The sequence below is a fragment of the Populus nigra genome, chromosome 8, assembly GCF_951802175.1.
Source record: "Populus nigra chromosome 8, ddPopNigr1.1, whole genome shotgun sequence".
In the NCBI taxonomy this organism is placed as follows: Eukaryota; Viridiplantae; Streptophyta; class Magnoliopsida; order Malpighiales; family Salicaceae; genus Populus; species Populus nigra.
Window position 1 is genome coordinate 13,384,362 of NC_084859.1, and position 24,164 is coordinate 13,408,525.

Here is a 24,164-nt window from a genome sequence, read left to right on the forward strand (position 1 = left end):
ACAAACAAGTCCTTCTGTTTTCATATTTGATCATTTGGTCCATATATCTTGAACAACAAGTCAGGGAGTATAATAATAATAATAGCAGTAATAATAGTAAAGGAGAAGGAGGAGATTCGTGTCCGCGTTCCTTCCAGAATCATCCACAATAACAGAATTTTTCTCCCGAACTTTCTTTCTAGCACCTTCCACCATCCATATAAAATCCACGCCTCACCCTTCCCTCTTCATCAGGTTAAAATCAGAAGCTAGCAAAACAAAACAATACAAATACTAAAAATCTCCCTGTCTTGCTTCCCAAGTTCAACATCAAACCATCAATGGCTTCCTCCCTGGCTCTCAAGAGACTAGTCTCCTCTAGCATCATCCCTAGCAGCTCTTCTCTCCGCTCCTTTCTCCGCCCGGTAGCCACCTGTCCTTCTTCTTCTCGCCTTTTCAACACCAATGCCCTCAGAGACTATGACGATGATCATGAAAGCGGCCGTGGGAGTGATGATCGCCCCTCCCATCGCTCTCTTGCACGCAGCCGTGATGACTTTCTCTCTGGTAGTTGTCTTTTCGTTCCTCTCTAGCAGATTTGATACCAGTTCTGCATGTGCCTCTAAATTTCATATTTATAATAACGTTATTCCCTCTAAATTCATTTGTTGGCTTGATATTAATAATCTGTTAAGCGGAAACAGAGGGTTTGAACCATGGGTTCCAGTAATTAACAATTTATGTTTCAATTTGACATTGCAGACGTGTTTGATCCATTTTCACCGACGAGGAGTTTGTCCCAGGTCCTTAACATGATGGACCAATTCATGGAAAACCCACTCATCTCTGCCCCCCGTGCTGGTGGACTCCGCCGTGGATGGGATGCGCGGGAGACCGATGATGCTCTCAATCTCCGAATTGATATGCCTGGTCTTGGCAAGGAGGATGTCAAGGTCTCCGTGGAGCAGAACAGTCTAGTAATTAAAGGGGAAGGAGCAAAGGAATCGGAAGATGAAGAGAATGCGAGGAGGTACAGCAGCAGGATTGATTTGCCCGAGAAAATGTACAAAACTGATGAAATAAAAGCCGAGATGAAAAATGGGGTTCTAAAGGTTGTGGTGCCTAAGGTGAAAGAAGAGGAGAGGGCTAATGTTCTCCATGTTAAGGTTGAGTAGGTTGCAGGGGAGTCTTTGTGAGTGGTAATGTTTCGAGTGAGCAAGCATACAGAGTTGTGAAATTTGGTTGCCAATGGTTTGAACTAATTTGGATGCTGCTGTTGTTTTTTATATCAATGATAGTTCCGTTTTAGTCTAAACTCTTCAGTTTCTCTGCTTTACTCAAATCTTGCCTGTAATTTCTTTTTTGGTTAATAAATTTTTGATCGCATGTTAAATAATTATCTTAATTTAATTATTTAATTATTTTACAGTATTCTTGCTTGAAATAATCAGGCGGAGTAGGCATTTCAAGCAGAGTGGGGCAGGTAATCGAGACTCTTCTTCTTCAAAAATAAATGAAAAAAAAAGTGTTGATGGCCTGGAGTATATGCTCCCTGACTAGGCCCATTTCACATATGGATCTAATAAGATGATAATAAACTATGCACTGGGTGGGCCCAAAGCATGTCTGGGCACTGACAGGATTAAGAGTGAGCCTGGTGCCTTTGCAATAGGAGATCAAGCAGGACAAGAGCTGCCCTGGTCTTCTCATCATTATCTAAAAAGACAAAACATATTAATAGAAACTTTATATAGGCCTGGCTATTTCAATGTAACAGTGGTTATTTTGCTCCTTAACAAAAAAAAAAAAAAAAAGAGTTTTGGTTTTGGGGATGGAATGGTTCTTTTATAAGAATACAATGGTCATTGTTGATTTTTTTTTTTATCATATTAGTCTGTCCAAAAACAAATAGGGAAAATACTATAATACTTTTGAAACCAAAAAATAACTTGCATTGAAGGGTTTTTCCATCGATTCATTTTTTATAAATAATGTAATTACTTACTTTTATATACAAAATTTAATAGACAACCATCTAAGGGTTTTTTAGACTTTTTATCCTGGTTTTTTCATTGTATAAAATGTGAATGAGGGTTAGTTTGGTCATTTTAGAGATATAAAAATAATATAAAAAAATGCATCACCCGTCTGAAAAAAACATGTTTACGTGTAGAGAAGGGTCATCACATTCAACCAACTTCGATGAGCGGCGACGCGTTATTAAGTTGGCGCGTATATTATGGTTCTCGGTAGTTTGGCAGTGCTCGGGTTTTATATTCCCCCTCTTTTCTCACTCATGGCATCGGGACGCGCACCGACTAGGCAAAAAATGAAATATGTCCTCCCATTTTATTTTTATTTGAGTTATATTTGTCAACTTTTTATTACTATTTGATTGTTTTAAATCCTTTTTTGATTAATTTTTATTTTCAATTTCATCCTCTTAAATTAAGTTTTATTTTATTTTTATATTAAATTTTTTCCTCGTTCTTTTAGTTGTTATTTTTTTATTTTCAATTCCAACCCTTGAATTTAATTTGATTTGGTTTTTATATTAAATTTGGTCATCGTTGTTTTTTTATTTTATTTTTTATTTTTTATTTTTAGTTTCATCCTTTAATATTTGATTTAATTTGATTTTTATATTAGATCTGATTCTTATTATTTGAATTGCTCTTTTTTTTATTTTTTAATTAACATTTGTTTTGCAATTTTATCCATTTTTTAATTAATATTTATTTTATAATTTTATTCATCATCATTTTATCTATTTTTATATCGAGTTTTGCTCTCATTCTTCAACTTTGTTTTCCCTTTCCATCTCTTTTTTAATTAAATTTTTTTTTATCGGATTTACTCATCAATATTTTACTGGTTTGTAAAGAAGTCAGAATACGGCGTTGCTCATCTTCTACACGCACACAAAATCTTCTATATTTTACTGTGATACTCTCTCTTTAAATACATATTTTTATACAATGTGGACACCACACTTCTAGCCAATGTTCATAATACAAAAACCACCATGTTTTTCCAAGTCTGCACCGCACTCTATGTAAAGCAGGCCGCCTACTTTCTTGCCAATGGTTTTTTCATTGCTAATATTCACCGGCCTGTCCAATAATAACAAAGCCAGGCACCAGAACTAATGGTGGACACCGACGTCTCCACCAATCATCAATTGAAGGGCAACCCTTCATGTCCCACAACGTGAGCCGACGTGATGTGGATAGAAAGTGAGTCTTCTTCCTTTATGATCTTCTTAATTAAGTTTGAATTTGAGGAGAGGTCAGTATAAATTATTTTGAATGAATTTATTACCAGTCTCTCTCTCTATATATATATATAAAGAAAAATAATCGGTAACAAAAATCTTACCTTCTCCGAAAGTATGAACAGTGGATGTAGATGCTGGACCACTATTTGCCATTAATCTTAGCTCAAGCATCTTGTCCACGAGCTACTGTTGAGACAACAAGACAACTTGGGTAATCGTCACCCGAGACGTCAAAATATTTGGGCTCGCCGGCCAGTAAAAGTAACTCGCACACGACTTTCGTTTTCTTTATCCGGTATTAGATCTGCTATCACCGTGAAGACTGGTGGGCCACTTTTTTTTTAATCTCTGTTAAAAAGGGCCGTCAATCACAGAATTTGATTGGCATAAATCCATGGCAAGAATGAAAACTTGTAGCTGCCAATAGGAGCAGTGGCCTGATTGCAAATTGAAAATCGAATTTAATGTCACTAGCACCGCTACCCCCATATGTGGTGCCAGGAAATTGAAAGCAAAAGCCTCGCTTTTGTTACTGTTTACCATTAGAACATCATGTAGTAAGCTAGAGAGCATTTGGCTCTGGCTTTAGCTGTCCTTACCACGGTTGAAATCGGAGGGCATCGACACCGAGGAGAGAAACAAATTCAATCACGAGAAAACTCAGTGAATGAATTCCTCTTTATTAAAGTATGAAAATAGAAAAAAATACCCCAAACCATCATCATTCATAGTGCTCTCAATTGATCACACCATCATGAAAAATCATCCATAATGCTTGGAGAGAAACTCCAAGATTTCTTCACGTTCCGAATGGAAATACTTACAAACAAAAGGAGAGTTTCTCACAAATGTAGAAGGTTTGAAATCCAGTTGCAGCCCATGATCCATGGTCTCTTATCCTTTGGCGGGGAAAAAAAGAGTTCCAACATCTCCTTCCTCCTTGAGACTGTGTTATAAAAATAAAATTTTTAAAAAATACTTTTAAAACATAAAAGTACCAAAGATCTTAATTCGTTTGCGTGCCTGAGTTGTTTCTAGAGAGGAACTGCTTGTACATGGCCCGATGTTTACTAGCCTTCCTCGCATGGTAATTAAAAACAAAATGCCTCATCCTGTGTGCTGCGAAAATGACAAGCCATGCCTTTTCTTTGTTTCCTTTTTCATAGGTAGGCGCTTCGTGACACGACGCTGGCCTTTCTCTCCAAGGTTCAGATCCCAGAGTGGATAAATCGGAATCTTTTTAAAAATAAAAATAAAAAAAGCAACCAATTATTTGCCTTTTACATGCAAGAACCCTCCCCTGTCTAGTATATATACAGACGCCAGACGTGAATCCCATCTTAAATACCTCAGCAGTCAGCCCAGATTAAAATTAAGAAAGGAAAAAAAAAAAAAACGTCCACCGAAGTTGAATGGCAAAGGCATTTGGTTCTTTCATTGATCTTCGACGGCAAATTAAAAGGCTGGAGCACTGCCACTTTAAAGGTGGAGTTTAATTTTGATTTTTAAAAATATTTAAGTTTTATAATAATACATGTTAAGATTAAAATATATATTTGATCATATCTTATTCACAAACACTCTGCTTTTTACATCACCACTACAAAGTGTTCTATCTATATATATTTCTTACTTCATCTTGTCTCCTCAGTTCTTACCTTGTAAAACATCATAAGATCAATCCACCACATAATTAACATAACTTTCTCCTTTTCTCTAGAATGAAAAAATATTTTTTTTTCTTCAGAATGAGATAAATAGCGAGGCAATAACATACTTCATTGGCAGTTACAACTTTGCAGCCATCCAGCCAGCATGTTCTTGATCACCGCCGCCATTTCACGTGTGTTTCCTCCTCTGAATCACGGCTTTTTTGCTTTCTATCAGGACTAAATTAACAAAACCCTAAAACTCAACTGGCGGCGTGAAATTTAGTTCCAAAATTCCCATAACACTTGCCTAATAAATCAACCTTCAGTTGAAACAGAAGGCACGTACTACGAGGACACGTCATTACAAAGGTTTGGAAATGGGATTTAAAATGTTTTTTTTTTCTGAAAACAATATAATTTTTTTAATGACATTGGATGGATTCTATATAAGAATGTCAAACCATTAAAATAAAAGTAAATCCGAGATTTCTTGGTAAAAAAATAAAATTCAAATTCCACATACATTCTCAAGCTGCAATCTAAAAAGTTCACAGGCTCCACTTCTTCTCAAGGGTTTATAAAATATGAAGAAGTTTCATAAAACAATGATGAATTAGATTTAGGGAGTATTTATTTTTGTATTTTAATCTATTTTTTAAAATAATTTTCACATCAAGATCTTGAGATATTTTTATATGGTTTTGATATATTTTAATTTAATTTTTTTTTTTTTTTGAAGAGGATTGCCCTTCAATCGTGACCAGAAGCTACAAGCATAATACCCTCCAACACAAAATTCAAAGAAATACAATACAAGCAAAACAAGAAGCAAGGCAGCCCCCCATCACCATCGCCAAAAGCCAGAAAAGGAAGTTTCCAAGTTCTCTCTCAAATTCTGAAACAGGTTAGTGTCGGTCATCCACGTCCACCGCATCATCATGGGCCCATTAATCTTGCCACGTCAGAATGTCCGGACTCCCACTCGTGACACCTGCAGCTGAGGAATAATTCCCTCCGGATATGCGAATATGCGCTCCCGCCGCTTCTTAGTGATAAATTATGCTGGCTTGTGGAAGTACAAGAATAACCCTGCTGAGATTGCGAGAGCAGTATCGCGAGTTTATGCAGCTTGGCTATTTTGCCCTTCTCAGCTACAAGGTGAGGATTCTGGACCCGAGCTGATGGGGGCCGGAAAAGTCTGGATTTGGTGGGACCTCGTAAAACATGTCATTTTCATAGGATGCCAAATCCTGTATTCGAAAAATATAAAATAAATCAAATATTCAATCTTATACTCTGGTAATTTCTGTGAACGGAACTCAGATTTTTTTTTAAAGATTTGAATTTCTTTATTCAAAATTAGTTTTTTCATGTTTTAAAATTATTTTTATATGTTAGTATCGAAAATAATTTTTTTAAAATTAAAAAAATACTAATTTAATACATTTTCGAATAAAAAACATTTTAAAACACAACACTTACCACACTTTTCAAAACCAGGGTTTTTTTGCAAAATAATAAAGGGTTACATTCGTCCAATTCTCTCACTGTGTTTCTTTCCCCCCTCGATAGTTATTACAGTGTTAGTATTTTTGGGTTCTAATTCTTCCAGTCCCTCTTATCAGGAATCGGGTGAACTAAGTGTAAAGTCCCTTAGTTCCCGTTGTCCTTGCAAATTTTGTCAAGGAGCAAAGTCATGTGTTGGGTAAACAGCTCATCAGGAGCGAAGAAAAAGTGAGTGCACCTACGTGGTCCTCAGCTAAAGTCATACTTCAAGAAACTACACTCCACGTTGATTACGACAGTTGAGGGGTTTTTTTTAGAATAATTATAGTTATTGTTTTTTTAAGTGTGTTTTATTATATATATATATATTTTTTAAAAAAAATTATTTTTGATATTAATAAGTTAAAACAATAAAAAAACCAAAAAATTCCAGTTAAAACGCTTTCCTAAATGAACACTGATATTATCCATGAGGTGATTCTAGGATGGGCTGGATGCTAAGTTTCAGCTGCTAACATTTTTATTATTAACCTTGCAAATTGGACCATCTACCTTGCCAATTTTCAACGCAATTTGTAGTGACAATTCTACAGTATCACACTTCCCCTTTCATACATTGTTCAGAATTTGACGGACACTGCCATTAATCAGCTGTACGAATTGTATTGTAGCTTGATTACTCATCTCGGAGGCCTAATTATCAATGAGGAGGGCCACAATTTTATTTTATTTTTTTGCGTGTTGTGTTTTAATTCCATGAATATTTATTTATTTTTAAAGTATTTTTATTTAAAAATATATTTTTAATATCAGCATGTTAAAACAATTTAAAAAAACTAAAAAAATTAATTTTTTTAAATAATTTAAAACAGCATCTCTGCCGCAGAAATTATTGATACGCAGTCCATTTGACTCGTCATTTTCTCAGAGTAACCGACATGTTCCATTTCTCTTTGAATGGCAATTATTTATGGTGGTTGCCATTGCGTGCAAGTCTTAGTTTCCTCAAGCATCTTAGCTTAGCTGTGTGGATTAGGACTGAACAGGTGTTTGGGCTTCGACAGCAGCGATGTCGTCAGAGGACACTCGAGAGAGCGCAAGTATTGTTTTTGGATCTCGGACTTCTTCTTCTTTTGAATGACTCTGAAAAACTCAAGAGCCTAAGTTAGAACATTTAGTAATATTGAAAAAGCTGAACTCAACCGAATATTAATATCGGAAAGAGTTTTTTTTTTTAAAAAAAAAATTGATAGTGTGAGGCGGCGTTTCCAAAAAGAACTGCCCACGTGGAAAAGTTATAAAAATGAAAAAAAAAACCATTTTTCTCAATCATGATGACAGGTCGGTCAAGGGCATTTTCGTCAAGTCACGTAATATAAAATAAAAAGCAAAACAGCTTGTTGCGAAATTAAGCAAAGGACAAGATGGACATTTGAAAACACGATTAAAATATTAATTAACGATAACATTAAGAAGACACCCGTCGTAGGCAGCAGCAACAACAAGCGCGCGGCGTTTTTTCCCTTGAGAAATAGAAACAAAGAAAAGAAAAAGGAAGCAGAGAGAGAGAGTTTGATATATAGTTTCCCTTTTTAGAGAGAGATTGATAGTTTTCTAGAGAGAGAAGGTGAGAGCAAACAATCTCCTGTGAGCTCTGTTACCTTAAAACAGGGTATGCTGTTACTCTTCAGCTTCCGTATTTAATGATTTCTGTTCATTGTTTAGATTAATGTTCGTTTCCATATTCTTGGTTTTGAAATTTTGGCTTTTGACTTCCGTGCTGGTTTGTTTGTGGTCTGGAGAGAGTCTTCAGAAGTTGATTTTGAGAAATGGGTTTTTGTTGAAATGTAAATTCATTGCCCAAGAAATCTTGGGTTTATCTCTGATTGTTGAAAAGTCCCTTCTATTTTGTTTTGAGTTCTTTCTCCCGTTTTTCTATTTTTTTCAATTGACCGTGGACTTTTTTTTTGATCTATTTTGTTAAAAATCTATTGGATTGACAGACTATAAATTCTAGCGTTTGCAATACTGAAGTTTGAATTTTTTTTTTTTTGAGAGGAAGCCTTTTCTAGTTTGAATATTTCTTTATGTTGTCTACTTCAACACGGGCTCTATTTGACCCGAATTTAAAAAATGATTTTTCGACACGCTTGGAATCTTGAGATATCATTAGCTTTTAGAGTGTTTGAGGGGTTTTTAATCTTTTTTTTTCAATTTTTAATTAACAGAATTTGAGAGTTTTTAGTTTTATATAATTGAACTCCTCTGCTAAATCGATACAAAGTTGAGGACTTTTTTTAAAAAATTAATCAGTCTTATTCGACTGCGAAAAGTTACTAGTTTGTGTCAATTGAGTTCCTTAGTTTGATTTGCTGTGAGCGATGTTGAGCTGGTAGTAAACTGAAGAAATCCTTTCTTATAGCTAGATGTAATATACAAGTATAATTTTGTATAATGCTGAGAGTTGGAAGGTGTGTTAGAAATTAATTTAGAGAGAATCTAGAGTCATTTATTAGGAGCTCATGTTTATGTGTTCTAATGAATCTCTAAAGAGTCGCTTAGAACTTCTGTAAAAGAAGAGTTCCAGTCTTTAAAGTGAAGATACAGACTCATTCGAAGACTTTCTCCTTGCTATCAAAAGTTTTTTCAACTCCTGCTGTTTTTAGTCTGTTACTAAGTTATCATTGTAAACTCATGTGAAACCTTGTTTTTTTTTATCTGTTTTGCAGCGTGCTGCCTTTGTTCTAAGAGAGGAAGTTGAATCCCTACTCCCTCTTCATTCCTTGAAGAGTTAAGAACCTATACATGAGTCCATCTCTGGATCCAGTCGAAAGAAACCAAATTAAGCCCCCTATTGGTATTCGATTCTTAGAATGCGTAAAGAAGAGAAAGCTTTCCTACGGAACCCACCAAGCCATTGTCTTGATCGTTACATTTTTGGCATACGCGAGCTACCATGCTGCTCGAAAAACCACGAGCATTGTCAAGAGCACCCTTGACCCACAATCATCTGAGGTGGGGTTAAGGTTTGTCCCATGGAGGATTACTTACTCAAATGAACCAGTTGCAAGAAAAAGATCTTCATGGAAACTTGGAGAAGGTTGGGCTCCATTTGATGCCTCAGACGGAACAGCCTTGCTTGGTGAACTAGACTTGGCTTTCCTTGCTATATATGCCATAGGAATGTTCTTTTCAGGGCACCTAGGTGATAGGATGAATTTAAGGATCTTTTTGACAATAGGAATGGTTGGAACTGGTATATTGACGTCATTATTTGGCGTTGGATTTTGGGCAAATGTGCACAACTTTTACTACTACTTGATAGTGCAAATGCTTGCTGGCCTGTTCCAATCAACTGGATGGCCTTCGGTGGTTGCGGTGGTTGGTAAGTGGTTTGGGAAGAGGAAGAGAGGGCTAATTATGGGTATATGGAATGCCCACACTTCTGTTGGGAATATTTCAGGCTCTTTGATTGCTGCTGCAATGTTGAGCTATGGGTGGGGCTGGTCTTTTGTTTTGCCTGGTCTCGTTATTGCTTTTGCTGGCTTGCTTGTGTTTTTGTTACTGCCTGTTAGTCCCGAAGCTGTTGGAGCTGATAAAGATGAAGATGAATTGGATTCTCCAAATAAAGCTGGGGAGGGAGTTACAGAGCCTCTCTTGGCTTCGGACCCTGATGTTAAACAGGAAGCTGTGGGGTTCATTGAAGCATGGAAAATACCTGGAGTTGCTCCATTTGCTCTTTGCCTATTTTTCTCCAAACTGGTGGCCTATACTTTTCTCTACTGGCTTCCTTTCTACATTAGCCAGACAGGTAATATGGGCTTCTTAGCTTTTTCATTTTTGGGATTGACCTGAATTTGCGTAGCATTCTTTAATGTGCTTATAAAGTGAAGGGAGAAAATGAGATTCATTGGTTTCATCAGTCTTCTATGACTGGTTGAAACTCTTTAACATCAATAGAAATGTGAAGACTCACTTACTGTATACTCGTTTATAAATTTAGATATAAAACACGGGTGTTTGTCATTTTGTAACTGGTGAAATGTGTTTTTTTGCTGCTCTTTTTTTTGTCATAATAATATCCATGATGTAGACTTATTTATCCTCATCAACCTTTCAGCCATTGACGGAAAGTACTTATCCGATGGAAGTTCTGGAAACTTGTCAACTCTTTTTGATGTTGGAGGGGTGGTTGGGGGAATTTTAGCTGGTCACATTTCTGATCGCCTAGATGCCAGAGCAATTACAGCAGCAAGCTTCATGTACTGTGCCATCCCTGCTCTCTTTTTCTACCGGAGCTATGGACACCTTTCCTTGGGTTTAAACATTGCTCTTATGTTCATTACTGGCATGTTTGTGAACGGCCCTTATGCTCTTATAACAACAGCTGTCTCGGCTGACTTGGGAACTCACAGTTCCTTGAAGGGGAACTCAAGGGCATTGGCCACTGTTACGGCAATCATAGATGGAACAGGCTCGGTTGGAGCTGCAATTGGACCTTTATTGACAGGTTACATTTCTTCTAAGAGCTGGAATGCAGTTTTCGCAATGTTAATGGCTGCAGCTTTAGTTGCAGGTTTGCTATTGACGAGACTTATTGTGGCTGAAGTGGCTGCAAAGATTGCTGAATCAAGGTCTCGAGGATCTACGTCAAGAGCACCAGCTGCTGCACTTGATGTGTGATTTATAGAGGGAGGAAAACTGGGGTTATACTTATATTTGCCAGTGTGATTATCAGAGTGTTTTATGAGCTCTGCCGATTAAAATGACGAGGAAAAATCCTCTTGATATGTACGAGGATGGGAGAGGATGTTTTTAAACCTTCTCCATGATATACGGATGGGAAAAGTGGAAGTAGGAGAGGGGCTGTCCTACTGTTTGTGTATATATGTACATTCTTTTGCATATTATGTATCAATTTAAGCAATGCAGCCTTGCCCAGAAGGAAACTTTTTAAGATTATTGAATACTTTCTTGAATGCGGGGTTCAGATGATCCATTAATGCGCATTACTCCAGCTCTTTTTTGATAAACAAAAGATTTGCCTCAATATCCTCATAAAAAAATTTAGAGAGGAAGAAAAGTAAAATCTTTCCTGAAATAAGTTTTGTAAGCTGCGGTACCCACCCACACACAAGGATACAGTTGACAAAGAGGGGAGATACAAAGAGAATTTCCTCTTTTTTTTCCCTTATCGTTCTCATTTTATATTTAGTGCTGGATTGATATGTTCATTGAGAGAGAGAGAGAGAATCTCTAGTGGCTTTATCCTTAGATTATGATCAGATTGGGGGGAGCATGCATGCTCACCGCTCCACCTAGCTAGCAGCCCCCAGGGCAAATAATGATGAAATTGAAGAGAGATTCTGCTGGCTCCATTTCTCCTGTGGGCGGGCGACAAGAGAAACATGAGAGGGGCAATTGGGCTATAATTAACCTAACCCGTGAGAGGGATGCTTGATTTTAGAAACGGATAAAAAATAAAAAAAAAGTCACGATCGGCAAAGACGGGTATTGGGCACCTGTTTTAGTAGTAGTGCCAATCCTGTAAGAATTGCTATGCACCGAACTTTTTAGTTAGTGTTCGGTAACGTGACCCGAACGTTATTCGACAAGATTTTGTTTATTTTTTATTTAGTTTCTTTTTAATATTTTTGGATTATTCTTTTAGTGTCTTGAAAAGACAATTTTACTGGCGGGGTCCACGAAAAGAGAAAGCAAAGTGCACTCGTGACTCAATACAGGAAAAGGGTTTGGATGCTGGTGTGTTCTTTTTCGTGTGCACAGTGCTCCTTTTCTAAAATATTTGATTGAAAATAATAATAAACAAATCATCTCGGGAAATACCCACAAACTACATATTCTTTTTTCAGTATGTATACCATTATATTAAAAAAAATATAATAAGATTTAAAAGATTATTCTGTCAATTGAGAATATTTTTTTTTTAGGATTTAAATTTTGTGGTCAATAATTATAAAATATTATTAGCAATACAAAAGATGCGTACTTAAAATAGTTTAGAGAAAACTTAACCTTAGCATATACACCATCAGTTCATCATCTCCCGATTGCTGGTTTATTTGTTTGCTTCTTCTTAAAGGTGTTCTTACACCCATTCTTACACACCCCAGACCAATTCTTCATTACATTTATATTTATATTAAGTTGTAAATACAATAAAATATCAGATTTTTTTTATTATATTTATGATTTTCTCATTTTATTTTACTTAATACTAAATTATTTACTTTTGCTACGTTGTAGATTATATCAAATTTTTTTAACACATTAAAATAATATTAAAACATTGTGACCGTGTTTTTCAAGAAGAAAAGGAAATTGAATAAAAAAGGATTAACCCAATATGAACCATTCATCTTTACAAGTCCAAAAATAATCCGGAAAAAAAATACAAAGTTTGATTAAAAAAGATTTAAGATATTTTTAAAAAATAAATATTACAACAATAACATATTGGATAAACTCAGGTTAACATGTAAAATCCATGACCCGAGTTATAAAATCGTTATAAACTCGTAAAAAAAAATAAAAAATATATATTGAAACTCGATTCTCAATTAATCTAATATTAAAAAATGAAATTAAAAAAATTAATTAAAAAAGAACAAAAAATACTCTAGTCAATTTAGGTTAACTTACCACACTTAGATAATGAAACTAAGATAACCCAGTAGAAAGAAAATAAAAACAAATTATGAAATTCAATTCCCAATCAATTCAATATTAATTAACAAAATTGAAAAAAAATTAATTAAGAAATGACAAAAAAAAAATCTTAGTTAACCTACCAAATCTTTGACTTGAGTTACGAGACTCTGATAACCTCATAAAAAACAAATCAAAATAAATTATGAAAGTTAATCCCCGATCAACTCAAATGTTGAAAATAAAATTGAAAAAAAATCAATAAAAAGAACAAAAAACCCAAGTCAACCGAGTTAAACTTGCAAAACCCATAATCTGAGTTATGAGACCATGATAATCTCATAGAAAACAAATTGAAATGAATTATAAAATTTATTCTTCAATAAACCCAAATATTTAAGGATAAAATTGAAATAAAAAATATACTAGACGAAAGGATAAAAAAATTTGAGTCAATCGAGTTAACTTGCAAAACCTATAACTAGGTCGTGAAATTGGAATATCCTTAAAAATAGCAAATCAATATAAAATATAAAGCTCAATTCATAATAAATACAATGTTAAAAGATAAAAATTAAAATTAAAATCAATTAAAAAAATGACAAAAAAACTCAAGTCAAGTTGCAAAATCTGTAATCTAAGTCATGAGATCATGATAACCTCGTGAAAGCAAATTATAAAGTTTAGTCCCCAATCAATCCAGATATTAAAAAATAAAATTAAAAAAATAATTACATAAAAAGATAAAAGAACCTTGAGTTAACTTGTAAATCTCATGACTAGGTCATGCAACCGATATATCTTTAAAGATAGCAAATCAAGATAAATTATAAAAGCTCAATCTCTAACAAATACATTATTAAAGGATGAAAATAAAAAATTAAATTAAATTAAAAAAATAATTCTAGTGAAAAATGCTTTTTTAAATTCTAATTAAAACTCGTTATGGACTAATTAAGTAAAATAATACTATTTTATTTCTTACACCAAATCTAACTCCAAGGTCAGAGACAATTATATGAACACCTTATTTTGTGCCAAAATGAGATCTGAGATGTTTCCCATGAACTACAAAAGGAGATACTCTTTTATAAAATCCAGCCGAGATGTTACCATTGATGAGTTACAGTACTTCCAGCTCAAAAAACGAACCAGAGTTCTTCTGAGTATTTACCCAGAAAGCCTCTGACTTCCGCTTCAGTCCAGCGGACGACACGGGGCTGGTAGAAATTCTAGGTTCAACCCATGGTTGTGGACCTGAAACCAACGGGGATAACATGAAAAGGAGATTTGAACCAGACAGCAATGGTGGTGATTCGTAGATGTAACGGCTAGGCTTCAAAAACACAGCAGCGTTAGCCTACAAGAGTCAGGACAGTCATGGTTTCAGAAAACCTCCACTAGAGATCCCAAATCAACTCATCTTGGATAGGACAATTCGTAGATTCCGATTTGATCATGTCCTCGTAAGCTAGCACTTTGAACACATCAACCCATTTATCAATTTTCCCATGAGAATATATTCTCTTCATTGAAATCCCATATAACATTGACACTCTGTTTATAAACTTCTTGTCATATGACATTGACAGGACAACTTGAGGGAAAAAAGTGAAGGTTATGGTTATGGGATTTGTTAGTTGGGAGGTTTAAATGGCAAGAAATAATATCAAAACAAGTTAGCTCGGGAGAGCTGACAATGGTGGTACGAATCGAAATCAGTTTACACTGCTCTCTGAAACCAGAAAGATCCTGGCTTTAGCTACAATGATAAAAAAGACGAGGTGGGATTGTGATGTTCTAGGCTCCAATCATGACATGCCGAAGAGGTACAGGGACCCTTGATCATGGACCAGGATCAATTTCTTCATGAACCAACTTCCTTCGATTTGTCTACAAAAACATCTTCTTTGCAGATATCTAAGATCTTAGTTTTCTACAGCCTATACTGCAATTTAATTACCACCCAACAGTGCCGGCAAGTGGTTTACTGGTCTAGTCTCTCCATCCACTTCTTAATAGTTTAGCAATTAAACAAACAAAAGTGAAAAAAATATTTGGCATGCAAAAACAGCATGCAAGTTCAAGCCCCGAGAGTTTTCATTTCATGCGAAAAAAAAAATTGTTTAAGGGTAGAATCATCACTGAATTCTTTTTTTTTTTTAAAAAAAACCCTTTGATTTGATCAAAGGGCATTGGATAAAAGGCATCTTTGATCGGGAGATATTCGATTTTCAACTCTTCGTGAAGATGATGGATTATGACCTTTATCTTATTTTGATTAGATGTTTTGTTCTTATTTTTAATGGTGTTTATAAATTTTAGCATAAGTATTTATGATAAATAATTCTTGCATATTAAATACCATAAACTTAAGTGTCACGGTCACTTCTACTTTTTATCCACATATTAAATATAATTATCTATTTCAAAATAGAAATTAGAAATAATTATGCTAATAACATATCATAAAACTATATATTTAAAAGTAAATAATATAAATAAAATAAATAAAATAAGTGTAAATAAAATAAATAAAAACAATAGAAATTAAAGAAATAAAAAGAGAACATTATTATTTTATAACATTTGTAAATATAGTTGTATAAACCCAACATCTCAACCATACTCTTATTTATAATTTAATATATATTAATACTTATAAGCTAGGAAATTATAAAAAAGATATAAAAAGTGTTTAAAAATATAACAATAATTATTTTTTAAATTATTTTTTTATTTAGAAATATATCAAAATAATATTTTTTTTTATTTTTAAATTATTTTTAATATTAGTATATTAAAATGATATAAAAATATAGAAAAATTAATTTGATGTAAAAAAATAAAAAAATTTATTATTTTTAATTTTTTTTTAAAACGAAATAAACGTGCTGGAAAATGAGATTTGAAATAATGAATGAATATAAAGATGATAAAGATAAAACAGTTTCTTCCCCCGCTTCAATTAGAGACAAAACAAAGATGAAAAAGAAACAAAAATCATCACGACACATGCTTTACATGACTTTCCCGCAAAAACAGACCCTCTCCTCTCCTGTCCTCCCCCACCCCCACTCTCTCAATACAATCAGGCCATTTTATTATTTATTATTATTCTCTCTGCCACCGACGCCAACAACAACAGTTTCTTCTCCTTCTCTGATCGAGTCGAATCAAATCAGGTTCTTTTTTATATTTCCCTCACCATTCAAATGACTTCTTATTTTAATTGTATTTTTACAATTCAAAATCTAGGGTTTTTTTGTTGCCTATTTTGGGCTGTAAATCAGATTTATTGTAACTGATCTTTTCATTCTTCATCATTTTTTAACGTTTCTGTTTAATTAAAAACGGGGTTCTTAATTTCTTATCAATCGAATTGCCATGGTGCTGAAAACTGAAAAAGTTACCTGAATTGATTTAATATATAACGATTTTTTTTTGTGCTTTAGTTTTTTCTTCTTCTGCCTCGAATTATTTTCTGATTGCTGGTTATTTTTTTTCTGCAGGTTTTTCTGGGGGGGCTTGTAGTTTGGTAATATAATCTATTGGTTTCTTGACAGAGTTTTAAGCTAATTGAGCCACTTGATGGTTTTGTTCTTTGCGGTTTAGTTTGAAGTTGTGATTATTGCTGGGAAAGAGGCATGTTAAGGCAGTTCTTATGAATTTTTGGGAGGTGGGATTTTGTGGAGAGGCTGTTTTTCGTCACAAATGGGTGCCAGTTATTTAGCGATTTCAGCAGTGTGTACGGTTTTGAGTTTTTCGGTTCTAACAGAAGTGTCGTTAGATATATTGAGATCAGATGGTTTGATTGTTGAGAATCTTACCAACTTTGACAATGCCAACCATGCACTTGAGCTTCTGTTTGGTTCATATGCCACCATTGCATTGGTGGTGAATTTTGTATTCAATGTATTTATACTACTCAATCTTTGTCTTAAGGTGAGTTTTTTTTTTATTTAATTTTGCCAAATGTTTTCTGGTTTATAACTGCTCATTTATGAATATTTATGTGCAGAGGTTTATGTAGTGAGTTGAGCAATCTGTTTAAGAGGATCTCAATTAGGATTTAAGTCATGACACAAAAATATGGTGAAATATGTTTTTTCGAGATTTATACTATCATTCTCTGCAGTTTGCATGCTAGCCAGGCATTTATTGCTTGTCTAATGGTTAGTAAATACCGTGTCTTAAGGAATGGGGCTACTGCTTTAGAAAAGAATTTACCACATAAATTCCTGCCTGACAGGAATGGGACTTGTTGTGGGGGCTTGTACGCAGAATGATCAATTATTGTGGGCATAGGATGTTTTCTTTTAGTCTCTTCATGATATGTTTCTTAGGGAATTTTAGGAAAGTTCTCAAAAGAGGATATGTCACAGGCAGCCCTTCTGATTTGGTTCTCTTTACTTGCACTGCATGAAACATATTCTTTCTGTATTTTCTCACTTAATTCTTTTCCAGTAAAAGCTTCTTCCTTCTTTGAAAAAAAGAGAGCATAGATGAGGTGGTTTTTATACTAAGTTAATGCTACTGGAATTAGGAAAAAATGTTCTTGGAACCTGCAGCATTGTTTGGGCTAAATAGTTCAAATGGAATTTTGGCTCAGATTCCCAGTTGGTTATCATATTGATAAGCTTACTTTCCTTCATAGATATTGCTTTGAGGGTTCTGATTTTGTTGTTGAACTTGCAGACTATTTTCTTTGGAGAGTTGTATCCTTCTGAAACTCAAAAACTAGTGGAACGTCTCATTAATTATGCTATTTACAAGGTAAATATCCTTACCAAGTGACTAGTTGGAAAGCATTTGACTTTTATTCTTTATTATTTACAGTGGTACTGGATAGGCTACTTCATTTAAGATACTGTTTTAGTTCTGTTGCACATTGAGTTTTTTAAAATTCTGTCTTAGGACAGCAATCAGGTTTTATTAAATGAGCAACTATAATGAGAAAGAAGGCTACTTATGACAAGTAAAATCACCTTTGAGTGTTTGTTCAACCTTCTTCCTGTTTTTTTCATAATTTTTGCACCACCAATTTCTCAGAGCAAATAATATCTAGCAATGGTGTTTTTTTTTCTTTTCCTTTTGTATCTTTTAGACCTGTTGTTCTGCAATCTGCTTGTCCAGATATAGTATTGGTTATCAGGCTGGTAAATATTTTGAATCTGGATAGGTATTAGTTTCCATGACGATGATTTGATTGTTGGATTGGAAGTGGGTATCTTTGAATGAAGTTTGATAAGGCTAGTTATTCTGTTGGAACTCTATGTTTGTAGTTCTGTAATTGTTGTGTTTTCTTATGTGATGAATATTGCACAGGGAACACTTTTACCACTGGTTATTCCACCAACAATTTCTCAAATAGGTCTCTGGTCAATTTGGCTGACTGTACTATGTTCTTTAAAGGTTAGTGGCACTGTTTTCTTATGATAAAAATCTGTTGTTTTAATTTCATTATAGAAATGATAAGGTTTCTGGTATTTTGCTTGGTTTTACAGATGTTTCAAGCATTAGCTAGAGATCGACTTGAACGTTTGAATGCATCTCCTTCTGCAACGCCATGGACATATTTTCGTGCTTATTCAGTGTTGTTGCTGGTCCTCTCTGTTGACTTTTTCTGGTAATCTTTGGTAACCCAATGTTTTATTGATAAATATGATTTAGGAAATGCACTTGGTGCCCTTCTTTGTATGATATTGGCAATAAAGCTCAATGAGAACCCAATTTCATTACTGTATGATAAATATGATTTATCATACATATCATTTAGGAAATGCACTTGGTGCCCTTCTTTGTATGATATTGGCAATAAAGCTCAATGAGAACCCAATTTCATTACTGTTTGAAATATCTGCAATGGGTAGTACAATTTGACTTTTGGTAAAAGCTAGAAAAATAATGTACAATCGTATATCAGACACCATGTTGGAAGTAGAAGACCTGAGCATAGCAGCAACTTGTTTTGATTTATAGAGAACAATTTTCTTTGTCATTGTGCATATGAAATTAGTTTTTCTTTTATTGGTGCTAAGTTTGTGATGGTGGAAATGGTTTGGGTAGTTTTGGAGGAGCAGTGGCTGGGCTCGGTCATGATGGTTGCCTAACTGAGACAGGTGGATTAGGTTGCTTAGTTTCTTTGTTTGCCATAAACATCCTGTTCCTACGTTCTGAGTGGTGGCCCATGAGGGGCTGCTTCTCTATCAGAAACAATGTATCTTTGTGAAATAACAGGTCTAAATGGGGAAGGAGATGATATACTAATTCTCATGATTTTTCACATGGTTGCATATGAGGGAATTATTTAGCCTGCTCTCTGTCTGTCTGTCTGTCTCTCTCTCTTTTCTGTTTATTTCTGACTCTGTTAATTTTTATGCTGACTAGCACTTTATTTCTGTATCATCTTGGTGTTTGCAGGATACATATGTGTTATGTAATATACAGAAGCACAGGTTCATCCATGTTTCTGTTGTTGTTCTTTGAGCCTTTCAGTATTGCTTTTGAGACCATGCAAGTAATGTCTCTGGAAAACTTCTTTTCTAGTTTTATACAGAAATTGTAAATATGCTACGTAGATATTAATCTTAGTGAGACACATAGCACTTGTTGACTAGGTTATATTCTCTGTAGGCTATGCTGGTTCATGGATTTCAGTTGCTTGAGATTTGGCTCCATCATTCGACTGGGAATAGTGCAAATTGCCAAAGATTCAAGTTTTTTGATGCAATAAGAGCAGGTACTTCCTGAACTTTTATTCTGCTATATGAATGCCAGTATCCTAGATTGTATCAGGTGATAGGCAACAGTTTTGTGATATGTACAGTATATTACAGAGTGTATATGTTAAGGCAATTTACCTTGGAGATCAGACACAAAGTCAAGATGCTGCTTGAACAAAGTCAATTTCCAAACTGCAAAGATATATTTTTCAACTGAAACATCCAATGGATATGTTAGGAATTTAAAACAGTGAACATAATTAAAGTATTTGTTCTGCTCACTCAAAAAGATTAAGCACTGCTCAACTGCATAAAGTTTGTAGGTGCTATAGCAATGTTTGTGAATATGAAGGACAAGTACTAGTGGTAGAAATAGAACTTGAGAGAGGAGGGTGGGGATGCATTTTCTCTGCACTTGACACTCTACAAGAACTTGTTGTCGTGTTAAAGACTTTTGTCCTTTAGTAACTGAGATCACATGGATGTGTGTGTAATTACTATGTTATATGTGTTTGTGTGTGCATAAATGGAAAGTTCTAAATAGTGTAATGGATAGTGTATGTGTATGATTAGTCAACAGTTACTTTCATCAAAAGTTGTTGAAGGGCCAAAATTGGTCAACTAACTTACAGATCTTAATTGAAAACGACCAGGCACATTTTTTTGTGCTTGGCTCTTCAACTGAAAACTGAAAGTGGGCTTGTTTTTCTCTTAGACTGCATGTAGATCAATTCCCTTTGCTGTACATTAGAAAAGTGCTTCTCCCACAGTCTTCACATTGTCTTTAAGGGCAGTTTCAATATAATTTTAAAAATGCTGTTCGGTGGTCCTAGTTTATTTATGTCACTTTGTTCCACTTTACCACACTTCTAGTGGATTTAATGTGATGATATTTTCCTGATTAAGGAGTGTGGTTGCAGGTTCATTGTTGGAGTGGAAAGGCATTCTTATCCGGGATTTGGGCTTTTCGCTAGAAATGGCAGCCTTGATAATGGCACTTGGTCATTATGTGCATATTTGGTGGCTCCATGGTGTGGCACTTCATCTTGTGGACGTGGTCCTCTTTTTTAATATACGTGTAAATATTTTGTTCTGCTTTCTTTTTGGAACTATTTAACATAAATGAGTTTGTTTATTTTGACACACTGATTTGATGTCCTTTATATTAATTGATTCTGGTAATTTGAGCAGGCTTTGCTAAGCGCTATCATAAAGCGTATAAAAGGATTTATCAAGCTTAGAATGGCTTTAGATGCCCTTCATGCAGCACTTTCTGATGCAACATCTGAAGAGCTACGAGCATATGATGATGAATGTGCTATATGTAGGGTATGGTTGGCTCATATCTTGCTCTCTTTTTCTTCATTGGAACTGTAAGTGTCTACTGAATCGGGGTAATGACAGGAACCTATGGCTAAGGCTAAAAGGCTACTTTGCAGTCACCTTTTTCATCTTGCTTGCTTGAGATCTTGGTACAACTTTGTAACTTATTGCTTTTGAGCAATTTTATTTGGCTATTCCTATGCTTAATAAATGTTGAATATTGCTCAATATTACCAGGTTGGATCAGGGTTTAAATGAGATATACTCATGTCCCACTTGTCGGAAGCCACTTTTTGTAGGCAGGCCTGAAAATGAAGCAAATACTCATACTGGAGAAGTTCTGGCTGATGAGCAGCTTGCTCATCAAATACATGAAGGATTTGATCGGCAAAACACTCCAGGTCATGCGCTGCTTGATGGGGCATTCCCTACCCAGATTCAGAACTCTACAGAGAGCAGCCCTTGGAGGTTCGGCCCCTTACCTTAGATCATCATAGTCTCTCTTGATTGCCTAGAAATGAGTACAGCTTGCTGCTTCTAGATGAAAACAATCATTTTTTCCCTTAAAATGGCCGAGGAAATTCTGAAATTTAGAGCTAGTGACCATTCTGCTATTGAGCAATGGTTAGCATGTTACCTAGCAGTAGTTCCTCTATGAGCGCCCATGAATTTTAGCATTATTGGAAATCTTGAATCTAGATTTGCTCGGGATCTGACATTGTGATGACTCTTTAGCTGACTGGCTGTCATATTCTATTAGATCCAATGGCCATGTTTAAGTTGACTTTAACCAAATTTTCTGCTTAAGAAAACAGAAAAAGTAAATTCCAACACATGCATGTTTCCTTTTACCTAAGAAGTAGATGGAGGCAAGAGAGATGATGATAACCAGGAATGCGCACCCAAATTTTAAATCCTAGTCTGCCATTGGCTGAAATTGCAGTTCCAGACATCTGAGTCTGTCTAATCTTTTCTAAAAGCCATTCAATCTCAAGTAAAAGACAAATGGTCATTGCATAGATTGCGATTTCAAAGATTGGTGCCATTGTTTCCATCAATTATTTTGATCTCTCTCTTTCTTGCACCGTAGAAGTGCAGGGTTGGATTCAAGTTGGCTACCTACTTTGTCCGGCCAGGGTGCGGATGGGGCTGGTCCCTCAACGGCTATGAGATCAGTTGGATTGGGGGGAGTTCAGATGATGATGAGGCATCTAGCATCTGTGGGAGAAACTTATGCACAAACTGCTCTCGAGGATGCCGCCTGGAGCCTTTGGCCAATGAGTCCATCTCAGGCCACTCCATCTGCCTCTTCCACCCCTCCTGCTGCTGGTGGAAGACACCCTGGTGGCACTGGTGGTTTACATATGAGGACCGCATCACACTCCACAAATGATTTCATAGCAAACATACTTGCTATGGCTGAGACAGTGCGGGAGGTTTTGCCCCATGTTCCAGATGAGTTGATACTCCAGGTTCTGTTTGAACTTACTTTTATTTACATGTCTCCAGGTTCTTCATTTGTTCCTTAGGTATACGTTTTGTGGTTAGTTACAAAGTAGGTCTGCAAATACGTTGTCACTTGTCATTATCATTTCCTTTATGTGCTTTCTTGGATTCCCTCATCTTCCACGTTGCATCACTATCTGTTATGATCCTTTGTAACATATCTCCATTCTGTTGCCAGCCTTCAATAACATATAACGTGAGATGTATACTTTTAAACCTGTTCACAAGATTGAATGTTGATTTAAAGAATTAGGGTTGGAGCTTTTTTATTTATATAAATTAGGAGATTGGTTTTATAGCGTGTAAAATATTTTCTAGACTCCAACTTTGTTGGTATTCATGGATTATGTTTCGTAGCAATTCATTTTTTTATAGTATCCTGTAGTCTTAATTAAGAACCTCCAATGCATCAAACTTTGCAGGACTTGCAGCGAACAAATTCTGCTACTGTTACTGTAAATAATCTTCTGCACATGTGAGATGAATACTCTGTAATGGCTTCATGTGCTCGGCAGTCAACCTTTTCTTCCATGTACTGAGTGTCTCTGAAGGTTTGGGGCCGTGCACAACTTTGCTAATCACCCCAGACCGTTTTCTTCTCATTGCACTTTTGCCTTTTCAAATATCGACAAGCTTCAATATATGTACATGCCAAGTCATTGTACACGAGAGGGAAAAGGAGGGAAGAAGGCATAACGTAGTGCTAGTTTTTCAGTTTCATCTGAAAAATAAAATCTATACATATAAATAGATGGGAAGGTTGAGCCATTCAGGCAGGTCTTTGTGCTCTGCGCCTCGAGAGAATTTAGCGCATCAAATCAATTTGCTCCAAGCTACAGAGGACGCAGCTGTACTGCCTGGTTCTGCATACATAGTGTACAATTATGAATAATATGTATTGTTTTGATCAAGTAGCTCCTGTTAGATTCTGAGGAAACTAAATCATTTACTTCTAATGCTTGTCATCAATTGCTAATTTTCAATCGAAATTTTGCAGCCAGTTGTGATTGCATCCGCATAGTTCTTTGTTGACCAGTTATTATTTCACAAATACTCCCACGCTGATGATTCAAGTAATCTGCCTCAACCATATGCAACCTAATGGCAAATGGTATTTGTCTTGCATTTCTATTTAGTCAGATTTCTGTTCGAGTAAAGCAGTTGGTTTCTTTAAAAGGATTTGACAATTCCCTGATGTTTCTGATGTTTTACTCAAGGTAAATGAATATTCACTGAGGGTACTCAGATTGGAGAGACATTTGGTCGGTCCGTGAGGTTCCCGTAAAGACCCACCTGTAAATTCGTTTATGGAACAAACTCTGCAAACATTATGGTGCGCCGAATTGAAAAAAATACAGGTTTTGCGACAGCTTGCCTCGACTATTTGTCATGTGCACATAACATAATACCAACTGTTTAATCACCTAGTTTGGGAGACAGACATCTCCTCAATGTCTCAGATCTTGGCCAGAACTCTAGTCTCCTCACCTCACATCTTTCGTGGAGGATTCCAACTTTAAAACTCTC

At 35.3% G+C, this 24,164-nt stretch overlaps 3 protein-coding genes across 5 annotated transcripts; all 3 read left to right on the forward strand.

Moving 5' to 3' along the window:
• Positions 1-212: 212 nt before the first annotated feature.
• LOC133701102 (heat shock 22 kDa protein, mitochondrial-like) lies at positions 213-1,294 on the forward strand. 2 transcript variants are annotated; one of them, XM_062124901.1, is made up of 2 exons: positions 213-549; positions 742-1,294. In XM_062124901.1, exons 1-2 carry the CDS (start codon positions 321-323, stop codon positions 1,152-1,154), a joined length of 642 nt encoding a protein of 213 aa, XP_061980885.1. In that variant the 5' UTR covers positions 213-320; the 3' UTR covers positions 1,155-1,294. The 2 variants fall into 2 exon arrangements, with proteins under 2 accessions (XP_061980885.1, XP_061980886.1); XM_062124902.1 differs by having other exon boundaries at positions 214-546.
• Positions 1,295-7,905: 6,611 nt separating this feature from the next.
• On the forward strand, positions 7,906-11,376 carry LOC133702266 (putative glycerol-3-phosphate transporter 1). Of its 2 annotated transcripts, none has more exons than XM_062126577.1 (3): positions 7,906-8,086; positions 9,144-10,225; positions 10,535-11,376. In XM_062126577.1, the coding sequence occupies exons 2-3, from the start codon at positions 9,220-9,222 to the stop codon at positions 11,095-11,097; spliced, it is 1,569 nt and encodes a 522-aa protein (XP_061982561.1). In that variant the 5' UTR covers positions 7,906-8,086; positions 9,144-9,219; the 3' UTR covers positions 11,098-11,376. The 2 variants fall into 2 exon arrangements, with proteins under 2 accessions (XP_061982561.1, XP_061982562.1); XM_062126578.1 differs by having other exon boundaries at positions 7,907-8,041.
• Positions 11,377-16,049: 4,673 nt separating this feature from the next.
• Positions 16,050-23,655, forward strand: LOC133701787 (E3 ubiquitin protein ligase RIN2-like). The gene is made up of 13 exons (XM_062125875.1): positions 16,050-16,268; positions 16,596-17,028; positions 17,782-17,859; positions 18,412-18,498; positions 18,591-18,712; positions 19,507-19,603; positions 19,720-19,825; positions 20,729-20,886; positions 21,000-21,137; positions 21,213-21,280; positions 21,369-21,599; positions 22,222-22,603; positions 23,060-23,655. The coding sequence occupies exons 2-13, from the start codon at positions 16,798-16,800 to the stop codon at positions 23,114-23,116; spliced, it is 1,755 nt and encodes a 584-aa protein (XP_061981859.1). The 5' UTR covers positions 16,050-16,268; positions 16,596-16,797; the 3' UTR covers positions 23,117-23,655.
• The last annotated feature ends 509 nt before the right edge of the window (positions 23,656-24,164 follow it).